Source organism: Trachymyrmex cornetzi, unplaced genomic scaffold (genome assembly GCF_001594075.2).
Source record: "Trachymyrmex cornetzi isolate Tcor2-1 unplaced genomic scaffold, Tcor1.1 scaffold898, whole genome shotgun sequence".
Taxonomy (NCBI): Eukaryota; Metazoa; Arthropoda; class Insecta; order Hymenoptera; family Formicidae; genus Trachymyrmex; species Trachymyrmex cornetzi.
In genome coordinates this window covers 24,751-46,387 of record NW_017300242.1, presented here as the reverse complement: position 1 = coordinate 46,387, position 21,637 = coordinate 24,751, and the positions used below count along the sequence as shown (strand labels likewise).

General features: G+C 30.2%; 1 protein-coding gene across 1 annotated transcript in view; it reads right to left on the bottom strand.

Annotated features, from left to right (window-relative positions):
• The window catches only part of LOC108769344 (ankyrin repeat domain-containing protein 13C), a 19,198-nt gene extending 1,476 nt beyond the window's left edge, over window positions 1-17,722 (bottom strand). Inside the window, exons 1-10 of the mRNA XM_018520262.1 lie at window positions 16,680-17,722; window positions 15,922-15,963; window positions 15,597-15,701; window positions 15,125-15,256; window positions 14,582-14,793; window positions 14,108-14,239; window positions 13,377-13,538; window positions 12,656-13,056; window positions 2,682-2,806; window positions 758-971 (exon numbers count right to left, since the gene is read on the bottom strand). Of these exons, the coding sequence (XP_018375764.1) occupies window positions 758-971; window positions 2,682-2,806; window positions 12,656-13,056; window positions 13,377-13,538; window positions 14,108-14,239; window positions 14,582-14,793; window positions 15,125-15,256; window positions 15,597-15,701; window positions 15,922-15,963; window positions 16,680-16,803 (1,649 nt within the window). The 5' untranslated portion in view covers window positions 16,804-17,722. The remainder of the gene's footprint in view (window positions 1-757; window positions 972-2,681; window positions 2,807-12,655; window positions 13,057-13,376; window positions 13,539-14,107; window positions 14,240-14,581; window positions 14,794-15,124; window positions 15,257-15,596; window positions 15,702-15,921; window positions 15,964-16,679) is intronic.
• Between the last annotated feature and the right edge of the window lie 3,915 nt (window positions 17,723-21,637).

The window sequence follows — 21,637 nt, the reverse complement described above, 5'->3', positions numbered from 1 at the left end:
AGAAAAACTGTAAGAGACAAAAATTGTTTATTTTCTTCTCATAAAGTTTTGAGAATTTTTTTAAAATTTTTTAATACGGTATTTTCTCATGTTGGTAAAAATAAGAAAATGCAATACTAAAGAGTTGATAAAAAATTCTGAAAAAATTCTTAGAGCTCTATGAGAATATAGTAAACAATTTTTGTCTCTTGCAGGTTTTCTGTAAAGTTGGTAGTATTTGAGTAAAAAATTATTGAAGACTAATTTTCGAGAATTTTTAGTAATTAATATCTTGTTAACTATTATGAAAATTGTAAAATGGCAAAGGGCTTTTCTTTTCAGTTTAGTCCATTTTTCCCCTATGCAAAAGATTTTTCATTAATTATCAAACACCCTGTATATATAAATCCTTATTTATTTGTTTCTTATATATAGTCTAAGAGCGTAAAAATTGTGAAAATATATTCATTATATTTAATATTAACATTAATATTTAAAATAAGTACAACACATATAGGCCATGGTCCGATTCATGCTGACAACGCTCATGAGCATCATTTGTTCAACATTTGACAAACAACAAGGATGAAAGAATTTTTAAGCGTTGTAAGCGTGAATCGGACCGCGACCATAGTAGATTCTACTGATATCTATTAATTGTGACTATAATTAAATTTAAACTTTAAAAAGTATGTACTCATATTTTAAATACCTAAATATTGTTCTTCTTCTCTAAATACCATTCTGTAATAAAAAATTTGATAAAATCAAATCTTACCCGCCGCCAATCTGCCCTCCTGGCCCAAGATAACCTCCATATCCTGGAATCAGGCTGCTACCACGATATGATGTACCAGGATAAACGGATCCAATTCCCGTATCATATGGGTAGCCTCCGGGATATCTTCCAAGATATCCCCCTGGATATCCTCCAATTGATCCAGGATATCCTCCAATTGATCCAGGATATCCACCTTTAGCTATATGAAACGCTAGCACAAATATTTTTTATATGAATGATATAAAATTACGTACCACTGAAATCAACACTGAGAGAAAAGATTTTGTTATAGGAACGTCACCTTTAGCTATATGAAACGCTAGCACAAATATTTTTTATATGAATGATATAAAATTACGTACTACTGAAATCAACACTGAGAGAAAAGATTTTGTTATAGGAACGAATCAGGGGAAAGCAAATGTGATATTTGTTAAAAAAACAATCGATTTGTTATGATTGCAAATTAATTCGTCAATGTAACAAATAATTAATTTAGTATCGCTAGCAAATAAGAGGCTCATATATATATAAAAGTCATAGATGGTTGCAGGGTCTCAAATCGTAAGAAATTGATTAATCCTAGTCAAGTATTCTCCCTATATTTAACTGTGCTGGTCGGTTTCTTACAATTTAAGACTCCACGATCATCTACGAATTCTATGTAAACGTGCTAAAGTCTATCCTAAAGATAGGTTAGATTCTATATAGTTCGTTTCTGTTACTAATAATTGGTTGGTATAGCAGACTAGCAGCAATCACAACAACATAATTTGTTGTTACATATTTACCGATCACCGGTTAAAGATACTGGTGGCTTGCTAAATTAACAAAATCCTTTCTCTCAGTGAAGACTCAATTTCTAACAAATTATAGTTTTTTATGAAGATTAATTTTATAATTTAGAATTTAAAAGATTTTTTAACAATTTTTTTTGAAATTTTTGCTCTTGAGACTATGTAAAAGAATAAAAATTAAAAAAAAAATAACAAAATACTCGCAAATATAAATTTTTAATACGTTCGGTCAGTATTTAATTTCCAAAACGTGTAAAATTAAAGTTTTCCGAAATGAGACATTGCGGTTTAGAATTTAAATTTGTATAGACTTCCCATGAGTCAACAGTAGATCATTCTTCCTCGGTAATCGATAGAGTTTACAAAATTAATGATACAATTATGTTCATCATACGTATTTGTTAGGATTTAATTACAAATTGCGGAAATTCAAACACGTGCAGATTACGGAAAAAAATAAACGTAATAGGTATAATAATCGATCACGATTCCGCACGATGTAAGGATAGTAGTGCGATGAGTAATCAGCATACTAAGTAAGTGTGTCACTGTCATTCTCACGCTCTCGACTTTGAAAGTCGGGCGCTTCCCATTACAAAAACGGAAAAAACATCGCAGATTGTAATAAGATGCTAATATAACGAGCCACCCGAAGGACTTCCTCCTCGGGAAGAAATAGAAGTGATTCACGGTACTTCAAAGAAAATACTTCAGTATGCGTACTTCCGCATTTTCTACAGCTCTCAAACGAGTCTCACGCAACAAACTAAAAGTTACGGAATAATTAATGTAATCATGGAATAATGCCCATGTACAATAAACCCTATTATGTTATGCAACGAAGGTGCCATTAAATTGTCACATCAAAAAAGCTTGGTCTTATAGTCATGCGCTAGCGATCTCCTTGAATTACTCCGTGCGTTTAATCGTTGCAAGTAGAACTGTTCCAACTTTTTTATCCGTAAATAAAAATAGTCCATAGTTCATAAATAATGATAACATAGATCAATATATAAGTATCATAATAAATATCAATCTCATGCATAAGATCATAAATTATATGTATGCGTAAATGTTGGTAAAATGTATATGTAAGTATGAATAAGGTATTGCCATTTTCTTACTTCGATCACTCGCAGATTCGACCAAATCTCCCTGATTCCGTGTATTATCCGGATATACATTTTGTGCATTGTTTACCGGCGATAATTTTGTGAGTAATTTTAATTCATCCTGGGATTCATCCGCGCTGCGGCATATTGCAATTAGACTGAAAGTCGATATCTGAAAATATGTATAGTAATTACATACAGTATTTGGTAACGCAAAAACAATTGTACATGATTAAATGACTTGATTAAAGCACTGCTGTTCACTGTTGTTTAATTTGCGCTTCAATTTGCGGTTCAATTCGTATAGCAGTAGTTTGTTACAGTCAAATGTTATCACTATGTGATATGTATACGCAGATCGCAAAGTGTTAATATATATATATATATATATATATATATAACATTAAATATAATATACTAATAATTTAAAATATATTATATGTATTCGCCTGTTATGAATGTTTTTTATCTCTATATATATTATATTATTATATATATATATCTCACATGTGTAGAGTACTGATATATTTAATGTTAAAAATTAAAGGAATTATAAAATTTATTCTAATAAAAAATTACTTGACATTAAGCTGAATTAAGCGATTTAATGTCAAATTTGATAGTTTAATTTACCATTACTCAGTATATTCTTAAACGTGGAAGATTTACGCATGGGTTTTTTTACATGACATTCTATCTGTATTGTAGTATGGATGCTTCATGATATTAGCAACAATAATAAAGTGATACTTAATCCTGCGAAAATGCATTCTTATCTGCCTCATTGATATCATTGGATTTTTTAAGGAACTTATCTCGCGTCGCGATAATTGTTGTATGATGCGTCTATTTTGTTCGTAATTTCTATTTTCGATAGTAAAAATACTTTCATATAAGTAATCATATATTTAAAATTAAATTACTGTACTTATATATATTTCACTGATTAATTTTTAATAAATGTTAGTATTTATCAATGACGGTAAAACGTGATATAATAACAAGATGGATGTGAATCGGTATTTTTATGTTTCAGTGAAATTATGGCAATTAAATTTAAATTTGATAATCAGAAAAGTTACACGCAATCAGTGAGTGTGTTTTTTAACTTTATTCTTTATTATCATAATAATTTGCGATCGTCGTGAGCAAATTCGCATTCGTTGTAAGGAACAAAAAAAAAATATTGAAAAAGATTTATAAATATTTCAATGTTTTGATTGAATTTGGAAAAAAAGATATTTAATTTACTTACAATAAAAAACAATTTCATGTTGCTGATGCGATTACTTGCATTTTTCGGAGAAACGCAGTGTTCGAGACACGTAAAGATAATCTGCTCTTATACCGATGTGTAAAACCTCTATATATCCTCTCCTCTAACATCATGTCAATATGCCCCTCTTCTTGCTTCAAGGTGGTCTCGGTTGTTTAAGCTTAGGTCGCTCTTAGGAGCCGCGCTGACAAGGACGTTGACAAGAATCGGTAAGACACGCCCAAAGATATGGAAACTATCTTTCCGCTTTACATTTTTCCGTTCAAATACACATACAATAGTTTCTGAGGTTGTTATATAAGTATCTCGTAAGTCCCCATGTCTATATGCAGAGTCACAGCATTTTGCAATAGTGTTTTTTTTCTTAGGAAATTGTAGTCACGAATTAAAGAAAGCAGTATTTGTCGTTTTAATTGCAAATTTTATTTCTTTTATTACGCAATTATCTGTTCATTATATAAAAAAAATAAGAATAAATAAAAAAATATTATTTCATTATTTGATTCCTCTCTGTAGTAGAATTTATTTAATTTTTAAATGTTTATGCTTAATTATTGATATTTATTATCAAAAATAAAAATAAGAAAAACCATTCAATCGAATGTTTTCGAATTTATCAAAATTGTTAACTTTCAATTATTTAAAGAATTTACCCTAATTTTTTTTTTGATCCTATACCTATAAAATGCTAAAAAAAATTTCTTTTATAAATATATTTTTTGTTTAAATATAATGTTATATAATACTGTTTTCTATATATGTATTAGGAACATTAAAAATGTTTCTCAAAATTATGATTTATATTTGAGATTATTTTATTTCTTTTAAAAGATTAATTTCTCTTCTCTCTCATTGTACAGTCACTTTTAATTCTGAAATTTGTATAAAGACTGTATAAAGACCGACAATATTTCGTAAATTAAAACGTTTCGTAAAGTAAAACGTTTTACCTTGTTTCCTTATCTTACATTGCTTTCTTAGACTAATTTCTATGGAACTCCATTTCTGATAATTTCAAGAATAGAGTATTGTTGTTCTAGTATACTATATTTTTTTTAGAAATGTCAGTCTTACGCAAAGTGCAATACATGTCGTAAATGCAAAAAGCCGTCGGAACTTTCGCAATTATAATCTGAAAGACAACAGACTTTCTCTTCTCGGAAACTTTATCAGTACCTATGTAACCATCCTAATTCCGTATTGTACATACATATGTATATGCGCTCTTGCGCTAAAAAGAGCAAACAATATTTCGTAATAAGAGAACAGTACATTTTTTCATAAAGTTAATTTATTATTATTATTATTCACTTTTATTAAGTCGATCGTTATTTTATCGTTTTTCATTTCAGTATAGTTTATTTAAGAACGGGTGCACAGTAAATATATTGTGTCATATATTTTAACCATTTATACATAATATATTGTAAGTTACGGAAAATCTAAGAAAATATAAATCATCATAAATTTGAGTAATTTTTATAAAAAAACAAATAAGTAATTTTTACTACTTTGCGAAAATAGTAGTAATAAAAAAATTAGTGTGTTCAAGATTTTAAATATCATAATACTTCTTTTTTTATTTTTTTTTTTTTGAGAAAAAAGTGATTTGATCCATTTAATTACTTTTATTGCAATAAAAGCCACGAAAAATCTCACAAAATATAAATATAATCGAATTAATATGTTATATTAATTCGAATAATTTTTATAAAAAATCATTAACCATTTTGATTATTAAAAATACTAATATAGCTACAGTATTGAAAAAGAAGCACGTGCTTGCGTGTGTTCATGCACGATTTCTCAGTTTCGGCTGCGTCAGTCGAAGAGAAGGCCGTAAAATTGGTCGCAAGTAGTTCAAGATCGCGCGACGTGTAATGCCGTAACTCACTCTCGAGGGATGACAGTGTTCGCATCACACGGCGATTAATGGATTCGCGTGTCATGAAGCAATACACGTAACGATTCTGTACGCCTCTTCATTCCCACGTGCCGAAATTGTGACTACACACGTACCTTTTGGATCGATCTTCGAACTGACCTTTAAATTGAACGTAACCACGAAAGTTATTTTCTTCATAAAATCAAATTATTTCGTATTATTTAATAAAAGTAAAAAACACTAAACAGTTTCTTAAGTAAGAGTTTGAGACATCGCTTAAACAATTGGTGATTAATGCGCCCCATGTTTCGAGTTAACTACAAAAAATTTATATTTTTATCATTTTTAACAAAGTCGAGAGAGTGTAAAAATGGCCAAAATTGGCCCTGAATGGACACCTTTAAAACCTATGCAGTTGTCATTTTGGAAGTCCGTAGATTCATGAAAAAATGTTTATTTATCTAGGAAATCTTGGGAAATCTTCCAAAAATAATAAAATAGGTTGTTAATTTAAACGCTCTGCAAAGAAATTCATTTTGTTTCTAATAAACGATGGATTTCAAAATTAATGGTTTGTTTACATCTAATGATCCAACTTGTGTTAGATGTAAACAAACCATTAATTTTGAAATCCATCGTTTATTAGAAACAAAATGAATTCTTTGCAGAGCGTTTAAACGACCTATTTTATTATTTTTGGAAAGTTTCCCAAGATTTCTTGGATAAATAAGCATTTTTTCATGAATCTACGGACTTCCAAAATGACAACTGCATAGGTTTTAAAGGTGTCCATTCAGGGCCAATTTTGGCCAGTTTTACATTCCCTCCTTTGTGATAGCAAAATATTTATGTATAAATTATTAAATTAAATTCGTTTATGTATTATATTAATAAACTGCATAGATATTAATCGACTTGAACGTTGCATCATATTATAGTTAATCTGAAAATGGCGGACGGTGTCTAAATTCTAAGACTAGACGCATTAAAAAAGAACTAGAAATTAATTCTTAGGCCTTAATATAAAAGATCGTATTATAAATCATTTTTACAGATATAATATTGGCATAGTCTCTTAAATTGTCTATCAGCACTTATTATCAAATACTATTCGTATTACATTAATATTAAAGTATTAACTCAAATTAATCTTTGACTAAGAAATTCATTATAAAATTATTTGAGGAAAAGTTTTTCCAATTGGAATAATTTTGTTCATGTCATGAACATTTAAATAAAATATGCAAAAGTTTCTTGTCAGTAATATTATGTATGCGACGTGTGAATATTTAGGAAGAATGAAGTAAAATAGAAGGAATATTATTCTAAACTTTATTAAGGTAACAATACACCTCGGCAAAACTTATATAATTATAAATCAAATCATGACGTTGAGCAAGAATATAGCTATGCGAGCGACGAATTATGACTTCCTCAAATCTCAAAGTTTATTTTCATTTTCTAAAAGGACAAGACCATCTTTAAGAATTATAATTAGCAGTTGAAATGTTTAAGTTAAAAAATTTTCATTATTGCTCAAGGTTTTAACAGACAGAAGAACTAGTAGTGTGTCCGATGAATACACCTAATACTCGAATAAATAAATAAAAAATGAATGAAAATACTCATTCGAATACAATATTTTTTATTCATCAAGAAACGAATAAATATTTTTTTATTCCATTTGAATGAATATTTTTTGAATATGATTACGAATATTTTCGTTTCGTATTTACTTTTATTCTGTATTATCCGCACAAAGCTTGCAAGCCTGCGAGAAAAAAACAAATCTATAAAATCAATGGCTACGATTACACCGTGTGCTTAGTTCGCGATCTATACGATCTTATACGAAATGCGTCCTTGTTTAACCTGTAGGTTAAACAAAGAGACATTTTTATTGGGAACAAATAATATATCTCGGAATTTAATGGCCACAGACCATAATGAAGGACCTGCTCAAGATATCTTATAAAATGTTTATAACATTACTGTGATGTAACCGGAATTATATTGGAATATGTATGGCGCTGTATCAAATAGATATTTATAAATAAGAAAGATATTGCTTTCTAAAATATTTTTCAAAATTTCTAGGTTTCCTTCATAAAATCTGAATATTACAATGACAAAAATAAATAATATTAATTTTTTTTATTTAAAGTCATCACAGTGCCGGTTATAGTTAAGTTAACGATTGCTTATTAGAGCTTTCTTTTTCAGTTTATATTTTGTTTGAATGAATATGAATACTCGTTAAATATTCATAGTTTTTTTGTGAATAAATATTTTTTAAAAGTCCAAAATTTTGAATGGATATATGATTACATTTTTTTTATGCAAAAATTTTGAATAAATATAATTTGAAGCTCAATTACAAATTTTTATATTCATCGGGTACACTAAGAAGAACAATCAAATAAAAGGATATAAGAATAGAGATCAGCACATGTAGTTAAAATAAGATGAAGATTTATATATTGATATACTGTATTAGGTGTCTCATATATTTGTTAAGGATATTGTTTAAAAAAAAAGTTTTCATTCCTTATAGGCATCTAACACAATTACCAAACGACAGTAATTAATTACTTATTTTAAGCATTAAAAGCACTACTTTTCAATACTTTTTAATACTTTAAATAAATAATTAATTATTGTCTTTTAATAATAAATTGGCCAGTGTTAAATTTTTGTGTGTAAGGGAGATTTTCAAAATATTAAAACTCTCACAAATAAAAATTGTAACACGCGACACACATTACACACATTCTGCATACATTTACGGCTTTAACACCTTTGATATTTTTATGGATGATCTTTTGGTGATCAAGAATTGCAATCGATATCAAAAATATCGATATTGATATTTTTTATGTTTTTTATTTCATGCACAATCAACATGATTATTAATTTATATTAAATAAAACATAATAGAATTTATACAATTGAATAATAGTCAAAGAAAACTCACTCGTTTATTTCGAAATCTGTGTCTATTATTCATAAAAGTCCATAACATAAAAACATCATCAAGTTAGGTCTCATTGTGATTGTTCAAGAGTCATTCAGTAGCGCAAGGGAAATTAACCCGCACTCATACTTTTGCATTCTTTAAATAATAGCGTCCAAGAAGTATAATACAATATGATCTGCGGTCATTGATGCCTCGACTATATAAATTAAAACGCTTATTAGGGAAAGCTTATGAGTGACGTCTTTAAAGTTCTTTTGACGTCAAAATAAGAACAAATAACGTCACTTTGCTATCTGGGAAATGCCTTAAATTCACATTTAAAAATAATAATCAGATATATCTCTCTCTCTTTATCATTCTCAACAATAAACTGCCGATTGCGCGTAACTAAAGGTACGTTTATGTTGGTGCAATAATAGAAGCTTTAAAAACAACGACAAGGACGGCGTTAGAAGCTTAATCAATTCTATCTTTCTTTGATGTGCTTATAGAAGCAGTGATATTTATATGATATTTAGTATACTTTCAGTTGTTAACTGAGATAAACCATCTTCAAAAGATAGAATTGTGGTCATCAGTCTTATCGCCGCTCTCTTAGTTTTTATTACTGTTTCAACATAAATGCATTCTAAAATACGAGCAATAACTAGGGGAAGTCAACAATAGGAATCAACGTGAAAATCAAGCCAAAAGTTGCATTTAAGTCTGATCACTGTTTTGGGGGCGTTTATGACCTTATGTATATAAAGTGCTAAAAACCTGCATCTACAAAGTTCGAAAAACTATGTTGAGTATACTATAATGAGAGTTAAACGTGAACCTTATTCTATGTAAAGACGCCGGAAGACTTTGTAAATGCAGGCCTGGAAAAATTCGTAAATTAAATATAAAATCAAAATTACGAATCATTTTTCGTAAATAATCCTCATGAATGGAAATAGATAATTAAATTCTTGTTTTTCATGTAATTTTTGTAACAAGCTTGAATTTATTCTTTTGCATGCGGTATTTTAATATAATAAACTGTCAAGATGTATATATTAAAAAGCTATAGTATGGCATACAATCAGATTTTGATCAAGAACAAATGTAATTGATCAAAAAATCTGAAAATAAAATTTGCTACAAAGTTGTCGGATACTCCGTGTTGTCGAAACAATTACGTAAACGACAGTTAGTACTGAATGCAGTATGAGTACGAATCGTTATATTTAAAGATGACATTATGCACTGATTCATGCAAGGTTAAAAGCTAATTCCGTTAAAAACAGTGTTTATACTTAAAAAGAAAGTATTACAGTATAAACTACGTAATTGTCAATTGATAATACTGAAGAATACATTTTGGACTAAAATCTTCTTACAAAATCAATTAAACACTATAGTATTTACGAAATTCCGATAGTAAAAATATTGCAGCGCTGCCATCCAATCATCAATTAGATATTAAAAAAGTGAAATAGTGACCGTGCTTTTTGACAGAAAAAGTGAAAAAATAACCTTCAGGTTATTAACATTTGTAGACCAGAAGTGATATTTTTTAATTAATTTTTTAATTAAGGCTATTTAAACAAAAGAAATAATATTTACTCTTATTTTCTCTGGTCCATCTTTGGATCCTAATAGCTTTTCTATACAATAAACCATTATTTAATAAGCTTTAAGTTTTAAGACGTAAGAAATTAATCATTCATAGTTAATTATTCTTCTCATATTCGACTGTAATTGATTAATTTCTTATGGCCTAATAAAGTTTGAAGCTCAATTAATGATTTTGTAGAATGTGTGTGAATAAACATACCAAATTCTTTTCGTGCTTTGAAAGTTTATAATAAGGAAAGAATAAGGTTTTGAACGATAGAATACAAGTACATCTAATACAGTTTTATTAAATAAAATAAATATAGTGCATTTTATTTTAAATATAATAAACTAAAGCGTTTTGTCAAAAAAATGACAAAAAGCGACTTAAGTTACTGAATGGCAGCTCTGATATTGCTCAGGAAAATAGCGAAGAAACAAATATGAACACTTATCTTCGCTGATTAAGTAGGTAATTTGCGAAAAGTGTAGAATACAAACATAGCAAGAGTCATCTAGTCTATTCTGCTTGATTATTAAGCTCTTTGGCCCATCACTGCAATCATGCTGGATTATGATATAATAAAAGATCAGATTATGATCTAATAAAAGAAATATATTTACTTCGTATTTATCAAAGTTACTTTTTTCATCTGTCGTTGCTAACAAGAATTTACGTATATTGAAGATATGAGCATATAATAATAATTATAATTTGATATACAATGATTCAATAATTTCAATAACAGGCCGAGAATCGTAAAGTCCATATCAAATCAGACATTGAAGATTGAGGATTGTGAACTGGAGATTAAAATTTTATCGAAAGATATAATTTTAATCTTAGTCTGCTTTGTTCCGATTGGTTAAATTCTAATCTCTATTTTGCGATTCTTAATCTGCAATGCATGATCTGATATGGATTTAAGAAAGATTTTCTGTGAGAAATTAATTTAATTCTCAAAGAGTCAAGATGTGGAAATTCCAAACGTAATGTTTTGAAATATCAGATTATATCACTCATTGTATGTATAATAGTATATACTTTTTCAAGTGCAGCACAACATACGAATGATCTCTTTATCTCTATACATATATGCTTCGCAAATTAAGTAGACAAACATGATCGATCGAGTTAGGTATTAAATAGTATGCAAGTTTCTTTGAATTTAGTGTAGATTTGTCTTCTATAGTTTTACTTCTTTATCGAACATGTATGATTCGACATGTACGATTCGCTGTTAGGTGTGATCAAAAGATGACAAGTTATTCAATGAACAACATAATGGCTCGCGTAGATGTTTCCCAGACTGCCTGAAATCACGAAAGCCAGATTGTCTCCTAGCATAGAAGAAAATAGACCCCAACTAGGCTGGATCTTGATTAATATTAGAATGTCGAAGCGTCATAAGTCTGGAAATCTGCAAAGCAATTGTTAATGATTAGTACAAAAAAAGTATCATTTATAATGTGAATGCTGCAAAATGATATAAAAAAATACTTGCACGGACGAATATATGTATAATGTTAAATAGCATCATACACAACTACATTTTTTTAATTTATAAGACATAAATAAATTTTTTTTATTATAAAAAAGTTAACCCTTTAAGTGTTGCGGGAAATCGCAAAAATCTGCAAAAAGTGCCAAGCAAGAATAATGACTCCACTGTTGGATCATTTTTATTAGAATTGTCAAAAGTTAATTAGTCAAAATGTGAATAATTCTATATTTGTTCTATTAATGACATAATTAAATTAAACAAAGATCGTATAATTTGTTAACGAGAAAAAAAGTTTGTTAAAATAACAAGAAATCCGATAACGCTCTTTTTATTTTTATCTTGACGTTTATCCTCGAGCACATGACGCGGTATGAAGAACCATCATCATAGTTAGGTACGCACCGTAATTTCTGAAACGTATTATTGTGGCTTCAAATTTAAGATAATATATGCAAAAAATAAAAATTTTCGATACTTAATTTATTCATATTCCTTTCTCAAAAGGTCAGAAATAAAAAGATCGCTGTATATTTTATAGATTTTTTAATATAATCTTCGTTTACATCAAATAAATAAAATTTGTTTAAGATATTTACAAGAAAATGTAAATCTGATTGATGAAAATGAAAATGATATTTACAAGTAAATGTATCTCTAAAATGATGAATTTTATAAAAATGATAAATTGGGATTGTATCAATTTTTTGAGCAATCTATAAAATAATACAGTATCTAATCTACTTTATCGAAAGCGAATTTTACCTCATTGGGTCTTCGAAGTAGTCTGATGGCACTTGAAACAATTCTGGATCTATATCATTTCGGAAGGCAAACTCTTGAAAAGTTATTTTAGCAGTGACTGTAGGCAGAATTGGTATATCGATCTTAACTGGGAATCCAGGGGGCAACTTCATAAGTACGAATTGGCGTAGCTTGCTTAAATGCTTAAACGGCGTGATCACTTCCAAAACATTGAGTAGCATATCGATGGTAAGGGGGAAATCTGGACTCATTGCCACAGTAGCTTTGAAAGATTTACTACTTTCCTTATAAACAAGATTTCTTCCTAGAAGTGGACACTGACCAGGTGGAGCAACGACATATTCATCCCACGTTATATTCGATTTTGGTGGCGGATTCAACGATGCTCTTCTCACAGGAGGCTAAGTAAATAAACATTTATTTTATTTTGTATTAAAATCCTTTAACTATATATACACGCATACATCTTAAAATACAACATATTTTCTGCTTATCTTTTGTATGTAACATTTATCAGAAAAGTAAACTTTATGACATATAATAAAAATTTAGCTCCTGTTTTATTAATTTTAAACATGGACGATAGTTTGAAAAGAAACTAATTTCTTTTGAATATTGCAAGAAAATATTTACGTAATTTCTTGTTTCATAACTTACTATAATTGCAAGAAACAAAAGTCCCAAAGCAATAATACATGTTATGTTACAACAAAAATATTACCTCGCCATTTTTAAATCCTTGAGAGCTGCCTTTAGTAAGGGATTCCATAATGGCTTTATTTTTTTGAAGATCTTCCTCGCTTAAATGCTCACGACGTTTTCTACTTTCTAATACCATACCATTGATTTGATAAAAATCAGCGTGAAAAGCGCCTACCATTTCCTAATTTTAAATATTTATAATAAAATATTATATATTAATTAAAAATACTTTGTCTATATTTTATTATGTCATTTAAATAAATTTTGTTATTATAAAATATCTCCGATTTAATTATTCCCTAAATTATTAAAACTTCGGAAGAATTCAAAGAAAACATCATTGGTATGGAACTATGATACTGTATATTACACAGTTTACTGTTAATATCAATATTATTGTTTATCAATGTTTTAAATTGTAACTATCATTTACAATTGTAACTTTCATTGACAAGATTGTATGTCATTTTTATTAAATTATCCTAATTTTTCATTGAGGAGGACCCTAACCGTGGTCGAAACGTTTGAGGACAGTTTTTGTAATACATAATAAAATTGGTTATTTTATTATGTATTACATAACTCCAGTAGTTCCACATCAATGATGTTTTCTTTGTTTCATGTTATGTGGTAACACAACAATAACTAGCGTCGGCTTTTAAAAGCTTTTTTCCTATTCATGATTTATTTCAACAGAGCTTTAGACATATTATTAATATGTTAATATCAATACAGTAGAAATATGCTCACCCTTTTGTCCTCTCTAAAAATCCATCCTGTCTGTGCTCTAGAAAATGTGATACTTTTAGTAGACATTTGCGCTACCATAATATCACTAGACATAAGAATATCAACTTCATCCTCTATTTCAAGCTCTGTTTCCTAAATACAAAAAAAGGATTCTTTCAATATAACATATCGGTATGATATTAATGTAACAATTTTAATATATGTATGTACAAGATTAAGTAATAAATAAAAAAATCTAATAACTGCCTCTCTCTAGATTGCTCTTTGTCATTGTAGAACTATCTCAACATAAAATAATAGTCTCAAATTAGTCATATTTATTACATATGTATATGTTAAGACATCTATCGAAGTGCTGGAGTTTTCATTATATGGATAAATATAAAATTTATAGATATATACAAAATAAGTTTTTTGCACATGTGAAAAAGCTTTAAATATAAAGAAAATAAATGGATTTAATGTACTATTAACCTCATATCTCACTCTTTGGAAAAGTTTGGCTTTATTGTCGAGGACAGTCAACGAATGGCTAGGCTTTTGGTCACCATTAAAGATGAAAGATATGTCACCCCTCTCCCACCTCATATCATTAAAATCTACAAGAGTCGTATCCATCCTAATTGAAGCCCCACTTTTGTGGATCTTACATATATCTGATGGCAACACTCTCGAGACTAGCGGTACTGAAAGAACAAACAAATTTATCATTGGCTAACAGAAAATATAAAGAATTATGCAGAATATACAAAATAAAATAAGTCATTTACTGAATCATTACTAGCAAAATTTTTAATAAACTTAATAAGATATATTTTCTTCTCAAAGATTTTTTGTAAAGAGGATATCGACAATTATACAAATTCTTTTTAGTTTGCCCATAAACGTATATATTAATTTTTTCATAGGCATTTATAGAGTACAATTTTTAATAAAAGGAAAACGTTTTTTAAATAGTGTCTATAAAGTTATTCACAGTTTTAGGTTTAATCAACACTCAATTTCATCAAAACTCACCCCAACTTTGAAAATCCCATTTTAATTCCATATAAAAATCACCCATTTGATGCAACGCAGCAACTAAATTCGGCCTTCTTTCTTCCATTTGCTCTCTCGCTTGTTGCTTTAATTTACGTACTAAAGATGATACTACGAAAATTTTTTTAATTAATCTTACGTATCATAATTATAGAATCATATAAGATGTATCATTCCTACCAGATCATTTGCATGTTTAAATTCATTTATAACTTATAAAAACTGAAATTAATGCTTTATACTAGAATTTTTTTCCGAATTATCTGAGTAATCTAACAGCTAATTTATTAGAAGTGAAATTCTCTCTGTATAAATATGTTACAATACATTACACAAAGTGTAAGTTAAGTAAAAGAAATTAAAGCTTAAATTTAGACTATTCTTTTTATAACTGATATATTTCTTATCAAAATAGATAATTTCTAAATCTATTATTATATTTCATACGAACTGGTTATTCTATCTCCGTAACTAATTGCTTCGGCCAATGGACTCCAACCAGCTAAATTCTTCACCTTTACAGGTGCCCCGTGTGCAAGCAATAATTGAACACATGCTGTAACGTAATGAAACAAATATATATATATCAAATCTATATTAATTAAAAAATTAATTTTAATATTTTACAGCCTCAATTTTAACATTTGAATTTTATGAGTATATATATATAACTCGTTATGAGTTCATGTATAGTGTCTGTAACATTTGACAGATGGAATGAAATTATATTTTTTAAACATTCTAATGCGATGACATAAGACAAAAGATGTCCATACCTTTTCTTCCTAACATCACAGCTAAATGCAAAGGTGTGTTTCCTGTAACACACATGAAAGAGTTAAGTATATATATATATTTCTGCAGAATTTCAGAACAATTTGTGCAAAATTTCGGAACAAACTCAACAAACAGTTTTTATTGCAAACAGGTTTTTGTATTTGCATCCATTTCGAGAAATTCAGCAAAATCTTTCTGTGGAATAGTTTTACCTTCTTAAAAAAATAAAGCAGTACAGATGGAGGATTTTTAGTATGATGGTCAGAGAATTGTTCTGGCTAATTCCAGTCAAAATCTCATTGTTATACAAGAACTTTCAACTTTCTTTTCATATCTATTATGGACAATTTTAGAAATTTAGCTATTTTGATTTTCCATATCTCTAAAACTATCTCTATGCTCAACTTAAAATTTTTCTGAGACTAATGTGTCATTATATAACATTGTTTGAGATTAACGTTCCATTATAAAGCATACATACAGTTCGATTTGAAATTCCAGGGCAATGTAAAAATGAGCAAAGTTTGAAGTTTTCATACTCTTCATAAGCATAACAATAAGTCGTCATATAATATCAAAATGATGTTAAATGACTCCAAATTGATCATTAAAAATAATTTTTCAATCATTTACAAATTTATTTCAACGTCAGGTTGACGTTACCATGATTTGTTTTGCTTGAGTTTGTTTTTGACAGACTTGACTAACCAGGAAATGATCAATTCTCTTCTATTAAATTTTTGTAAAGGAAGCGAACCTTGTTTATCCTTTTCAGCAATATCATGTATACCAATCAAGATCTTCAGCGTCTTCACGTCCCCTTGAAATATACATCTGTGAAGCGGATACTCCTCGTTCTCCTGCGCCATAATCATCGGCATCCAAGATCCCTATCATGCGCGTTACAACGGCAGAACTGAACACAAACTTTGACGTTTCGTATTACAACATGTGTCACGCGTGACATCGACGCGGATCATCACAATTACTGACGTTGACTGGATGTTAACAGGCATCACAATGCACGCAAGTCTTGCCCTCCGGCAAGTTTGCAACTTGACATCTTGACACTTTTGTTGATATACTTTTATGTAATTGTCATATTTCTTTCCCCTTCTCCTCTTATCTATGATACCTTTATCGACACTTCCTTGTGTTAAACAACAATACTTCCGTAAGTTCAAACCTTGGCGCCTCCGTGGGAATCGCATTCAACATTATGACCGTGCTTGCTCCAATTATGTCTATCCTTAATTCTTCTAAAATTTATAACTCCACGTTCCCGTTAGTTCCGGAACACTTGTACGGCCGAACGCAAAATGCATGTGTGTATGTATGTGTATACTTTGAGGCCTAACCGCTCTTCCCAGGCAGGATATCAACTTGGCAGCGTACTCGACGGAGTCACTGCAACGGACGGCCAAATGACAGGTCGCAATTTTTAACCCTCGTGAACCTCGTTACATTTGCTCGCACTGGTGACACGTTTCGTCTCGAAGAACATATTCGGAAAATCGTGCGACCGTGCAACCGAGTAAACGCCAACGCACATTGAAGGAAAAGCGATCGTTCGAGAAAGCTATACGGCTCATAATATGGCGTTCACTCACCGAACATTCCGGGATATGCTCAACGATTGTAACGCGCTCGGTGACATTCGGCGCGCGCGTAATTATTATATTTTCTGAACATACACGAAAATGTTTTTATGCTTGCGGGCAAGCCCGTAATGCGGCCACACCGGCATTTGCATCTGGTGGGAGATGGGACCTACGGTGGCAAAAATCACCGTTCGATATCGCCGCCTATATTCATTTTAAAATAGGCGACAAGCAGCCACATTCATGAGAATGAACAATTAGCCAATTCGTCGGATATTTTGAGTTTTTTTTGGAATCCTCGACATAATTTTTCAAAATTTTTATAATAAATTTAAAAATTTTTCAGAATTTCTATATATATATATAATCGTATACCTATTTTAAAAAATTTCATAAATTTTTTATATGAATTGGAACACTTTTCAAAAGAGAAAATCATAGAATTTTTCATATATGTGTGAATTCTGAAATATTCTAAGATTTTTCTTATTTTTTTTATAATTTTTTGTAACAAATTTGAAAAATTCAAAGACGTTTAGGATAATACATTTTTTAGAAACTTTTATAAATTTAAAATATGAAAAATTTTTTTAAATATTACGAGATTATTAAGCCCTTGTACACTAGCGTCATCTGCATCCATTTTCAAATGACAAACTACGTAGTCACATCGTTCTGAACTTAGCCGATATGTCAGCAAGCCATACAGTCTAAAGATATTTAATGTAAATTATCCAAATGTTTTATTAAACACAATTAAATATTAAATATAATTAAAAACACAAGAAAATAAATAAAATAATAATGAGGCCTAATTTAAATTTAAATTTTATTGTTAAGCGGGGAGCGCAGACTCTTGCATAACGCATTACACGTAATGCATAAGAAAATGTACCAATCGAAGTCCTTCATTTAATGCTTTCCTTTCTATGAAATAAAGAACTCTGATTGGTTCAATTTCTTATACCTCATGTGTTATGCGTTATGCAAGTCTGTGCTTCCCGCTTATACATATGCGTGTTAGAGCCCAGACACAAGCTTTTACATAACGCATAACGCATAGTGCATAAGCGAATCAACTAATCAGAAGCTTTCCTTTTCTCTCATTCCATGGAAAAGAAGAATTTCGATTGGTTGATTCCATTATGCACTATGTATTATGCGTTAAGCTGGATTTTCATCTGACGCTAGACGCTCATTTTCAGCGTCAAAACAGGTCACGTGATCAAAATTGACGCTTGGTATTCGTCAATTTTGATCACGTGATCTTTTGACGCTGAAAATGAGCGTCTAGCGTCAAATGAAAATCCAGCCTTATGCAAAAGCTTGTGTCTGGGCCCTTAAGGCTATCGCACATGAAATGCATAACAGAGCATAAGCATAACATAAGACTGCTGGATCAATGAGCATCTAGCATAATGTCGCCATATTGATTTACATAAGATGCTCATTGGTTTAGCGGCCTTATGTTATGCTTATTCTCTGTTATGCATTTCATGTGCAATAGCCTTTAAGCGGGGAGCACAGACTCTTGCATAACACATAACACGTAATGCATAAGAATATGTACCAATCGAAGTTCTCCATTTGACATTTCTTTCCCTTCCATGTAATAGAAAACTCTGGTTGGTTCAATTTCTTATGCCTCATGTATTATGCGTTATGCAAGAGTCTGTGCTCCCCGCTTTAAACGTGGCGATTTTTCTTTGCATATTATATTAGATACATTTCGAAAGGAATGAAACTAGTATAATATCAATAAGTAATAAAAAATGAGTTTTACCTTCGATTTTAATAAATAAAATTAATAAAATTAATTAATCACTGGAAAATGTTGGTGATTCATTTTTTGTCTTATGATGGACCCAAAAAAATCTTTTTAAAAAAAGAAAAAATTTACGCCAAGTGCGTAAAAAAAGGTGTTGAATACATTCTTCTTAATCAAAAATATTAAATAAATGATATGAAATAAATGTAATTAGCCAAATATTTCACGCATGACAAATAAGATAGACTAAAAGTAACTAAAACTGTCAACAGTGAAGAAAAAACTTGGCATGCCTGGGTCACATTAAAACGTAATATTCTAGGATATGTTTTCACAGTACGGAAATTATTTGCGAATTATTAAAAAGATTATTACATATAATATTTTGCAGATATACACAATACATGGAAACAATAATTCAACAATAAAGAAGAAAAAGACTACTCCATTAATTTTATTTTTGACACGATCAATTTACGATTAAAGTCTCTTTTTAAAACGTAAGACGCTTAAACAAACAGATAAACCTAACTATTGACCTAAACATTTGACAATAAAACTTCATGGTTTACCATCCCATTTTTGCCTTGTATTTATGACAAATTTAAGAACATTATAAAAAATTTTAATGTCAAATTGTCTTTCTTCAGTTTGAATAAACTTGACGGAATTATTAAAGCACAAAAAGACGTTCTTGTAAACCACATTCGTCGTCACAAGTGGAAGAAGAATGTGGTTTACAAGATTAATTGTAAAAATTGCAATGCTTCTTATGTGGAACAGACGAACCGTAAATTAAAGACTAGAATTAACGAACATAAAAATGACATTAATAAAAGGAGCGGTAATTGTCTGTCATTTCTGAACATAGATTACAATTTGAACATTATTTTGATTGGATGAACACAAAAATTTTAGATAATGAAAGATATATTGATAAAAGGTTAGTGTCTGAAATGCTTAATATCAAACTGCACACACACACACGCGCGCGCGCGCGCGCGCACACACACACACACACACACACAAGACAATGGCTTCAATTTGAAATTTTTCCGATATTATAAAATCCAGAAGTGGTATCGCAACCACTGAATGCGTGTATGAAGCCGAGTAAATGTTGACATTGAGTATGCAGGAAACTACTTCTGTTGTGCAATGTTTGGGCTATTGTATTGGTACCGGGTTTCAGAGTATAAACGTTTTTAAATTGTGGTGACTGCATTAATAAAATTACGAGGAGATCTATATTACGAGATCTATGAGAAGGGCTATTTAACGGTATGCGACGAAATACCTTACAGCAGGTATATACCGAGTACGAGTACTGTTACGTCCAATCCCTTGGAAATTTTTTAATTTATGATCCTGTTGGAGAGAAAAGGAGCGGAAATGGTGAGGGTATTTGGAAGGACGGTCAGACTTTTGTCTTGCAGGTATCCGCACAGAGACGATTACCGCTAGTCAAACGCACCCCTTTGTGCTCGCTTTGGAATATGAATCAACGTCCCGCAAGGACGCTTTAACGCCTGTTTCCTACAAGTGGTGCGATCGTTGACTCAAAGGACCCCGCACCATTCTTATGGGAAAATGTCTTTCGGCTGATTTGGCTCATTTTTGGATATGTGTAGTTCTCGTCAGTCTGAACAAATGTCTCAATGGGCTCATCATGATCCTATGAGCCGTTTCCACGCTACAAGCCTTGAAAGGTCTAGATTCGGTCGAATGTACGTGCGATTGTGTCAGTAGAAGTAAGGTATTTTTTACTTCCGTAGTATTTAATGACTCCAAACCCTCTCTTCCTCTTCTTCAAACCTCAAATCGGTACACTAAGGAAACAACGTCTTTCTTTCAAGCGACGTAATCTAAACAATATCTTTATTTTCGACCGTACAGGGTGTTGGTTGGTACATACTAGGCAGTACGACGGGTTGCGTGGGAAAACTTTGCAGGGCAGGCCGGGCAGACGCGGTTCGGTAGGTAATGACGGTGCAGCGTAGATAATGACGGTGCCTCTATATCAACAAATTCAGTAGCGTGCCAGACGTTCTGATGGACTTTGTCATCATAAAAAAGAGCCAAAACGACAATTAAAGACGAAAAATTTTTTAAATGTTACGTGATAGAACATTTTTTCATACATATAAATATATATAAACGCATATAATTAAATACAAAATGTTTCCATATATCCTTCTTTCTTTATAAAATTAGTGTAATAAAATTAGTCGGCGACAAACAAAAATAGTAATAATAATAATAACGAAAAAAGATAATAAAAGGAATAATTTTCGCATTGTTTCTTTTACGAAAAATTAAAATTGAAGGTAAATATGCAGATTAGGG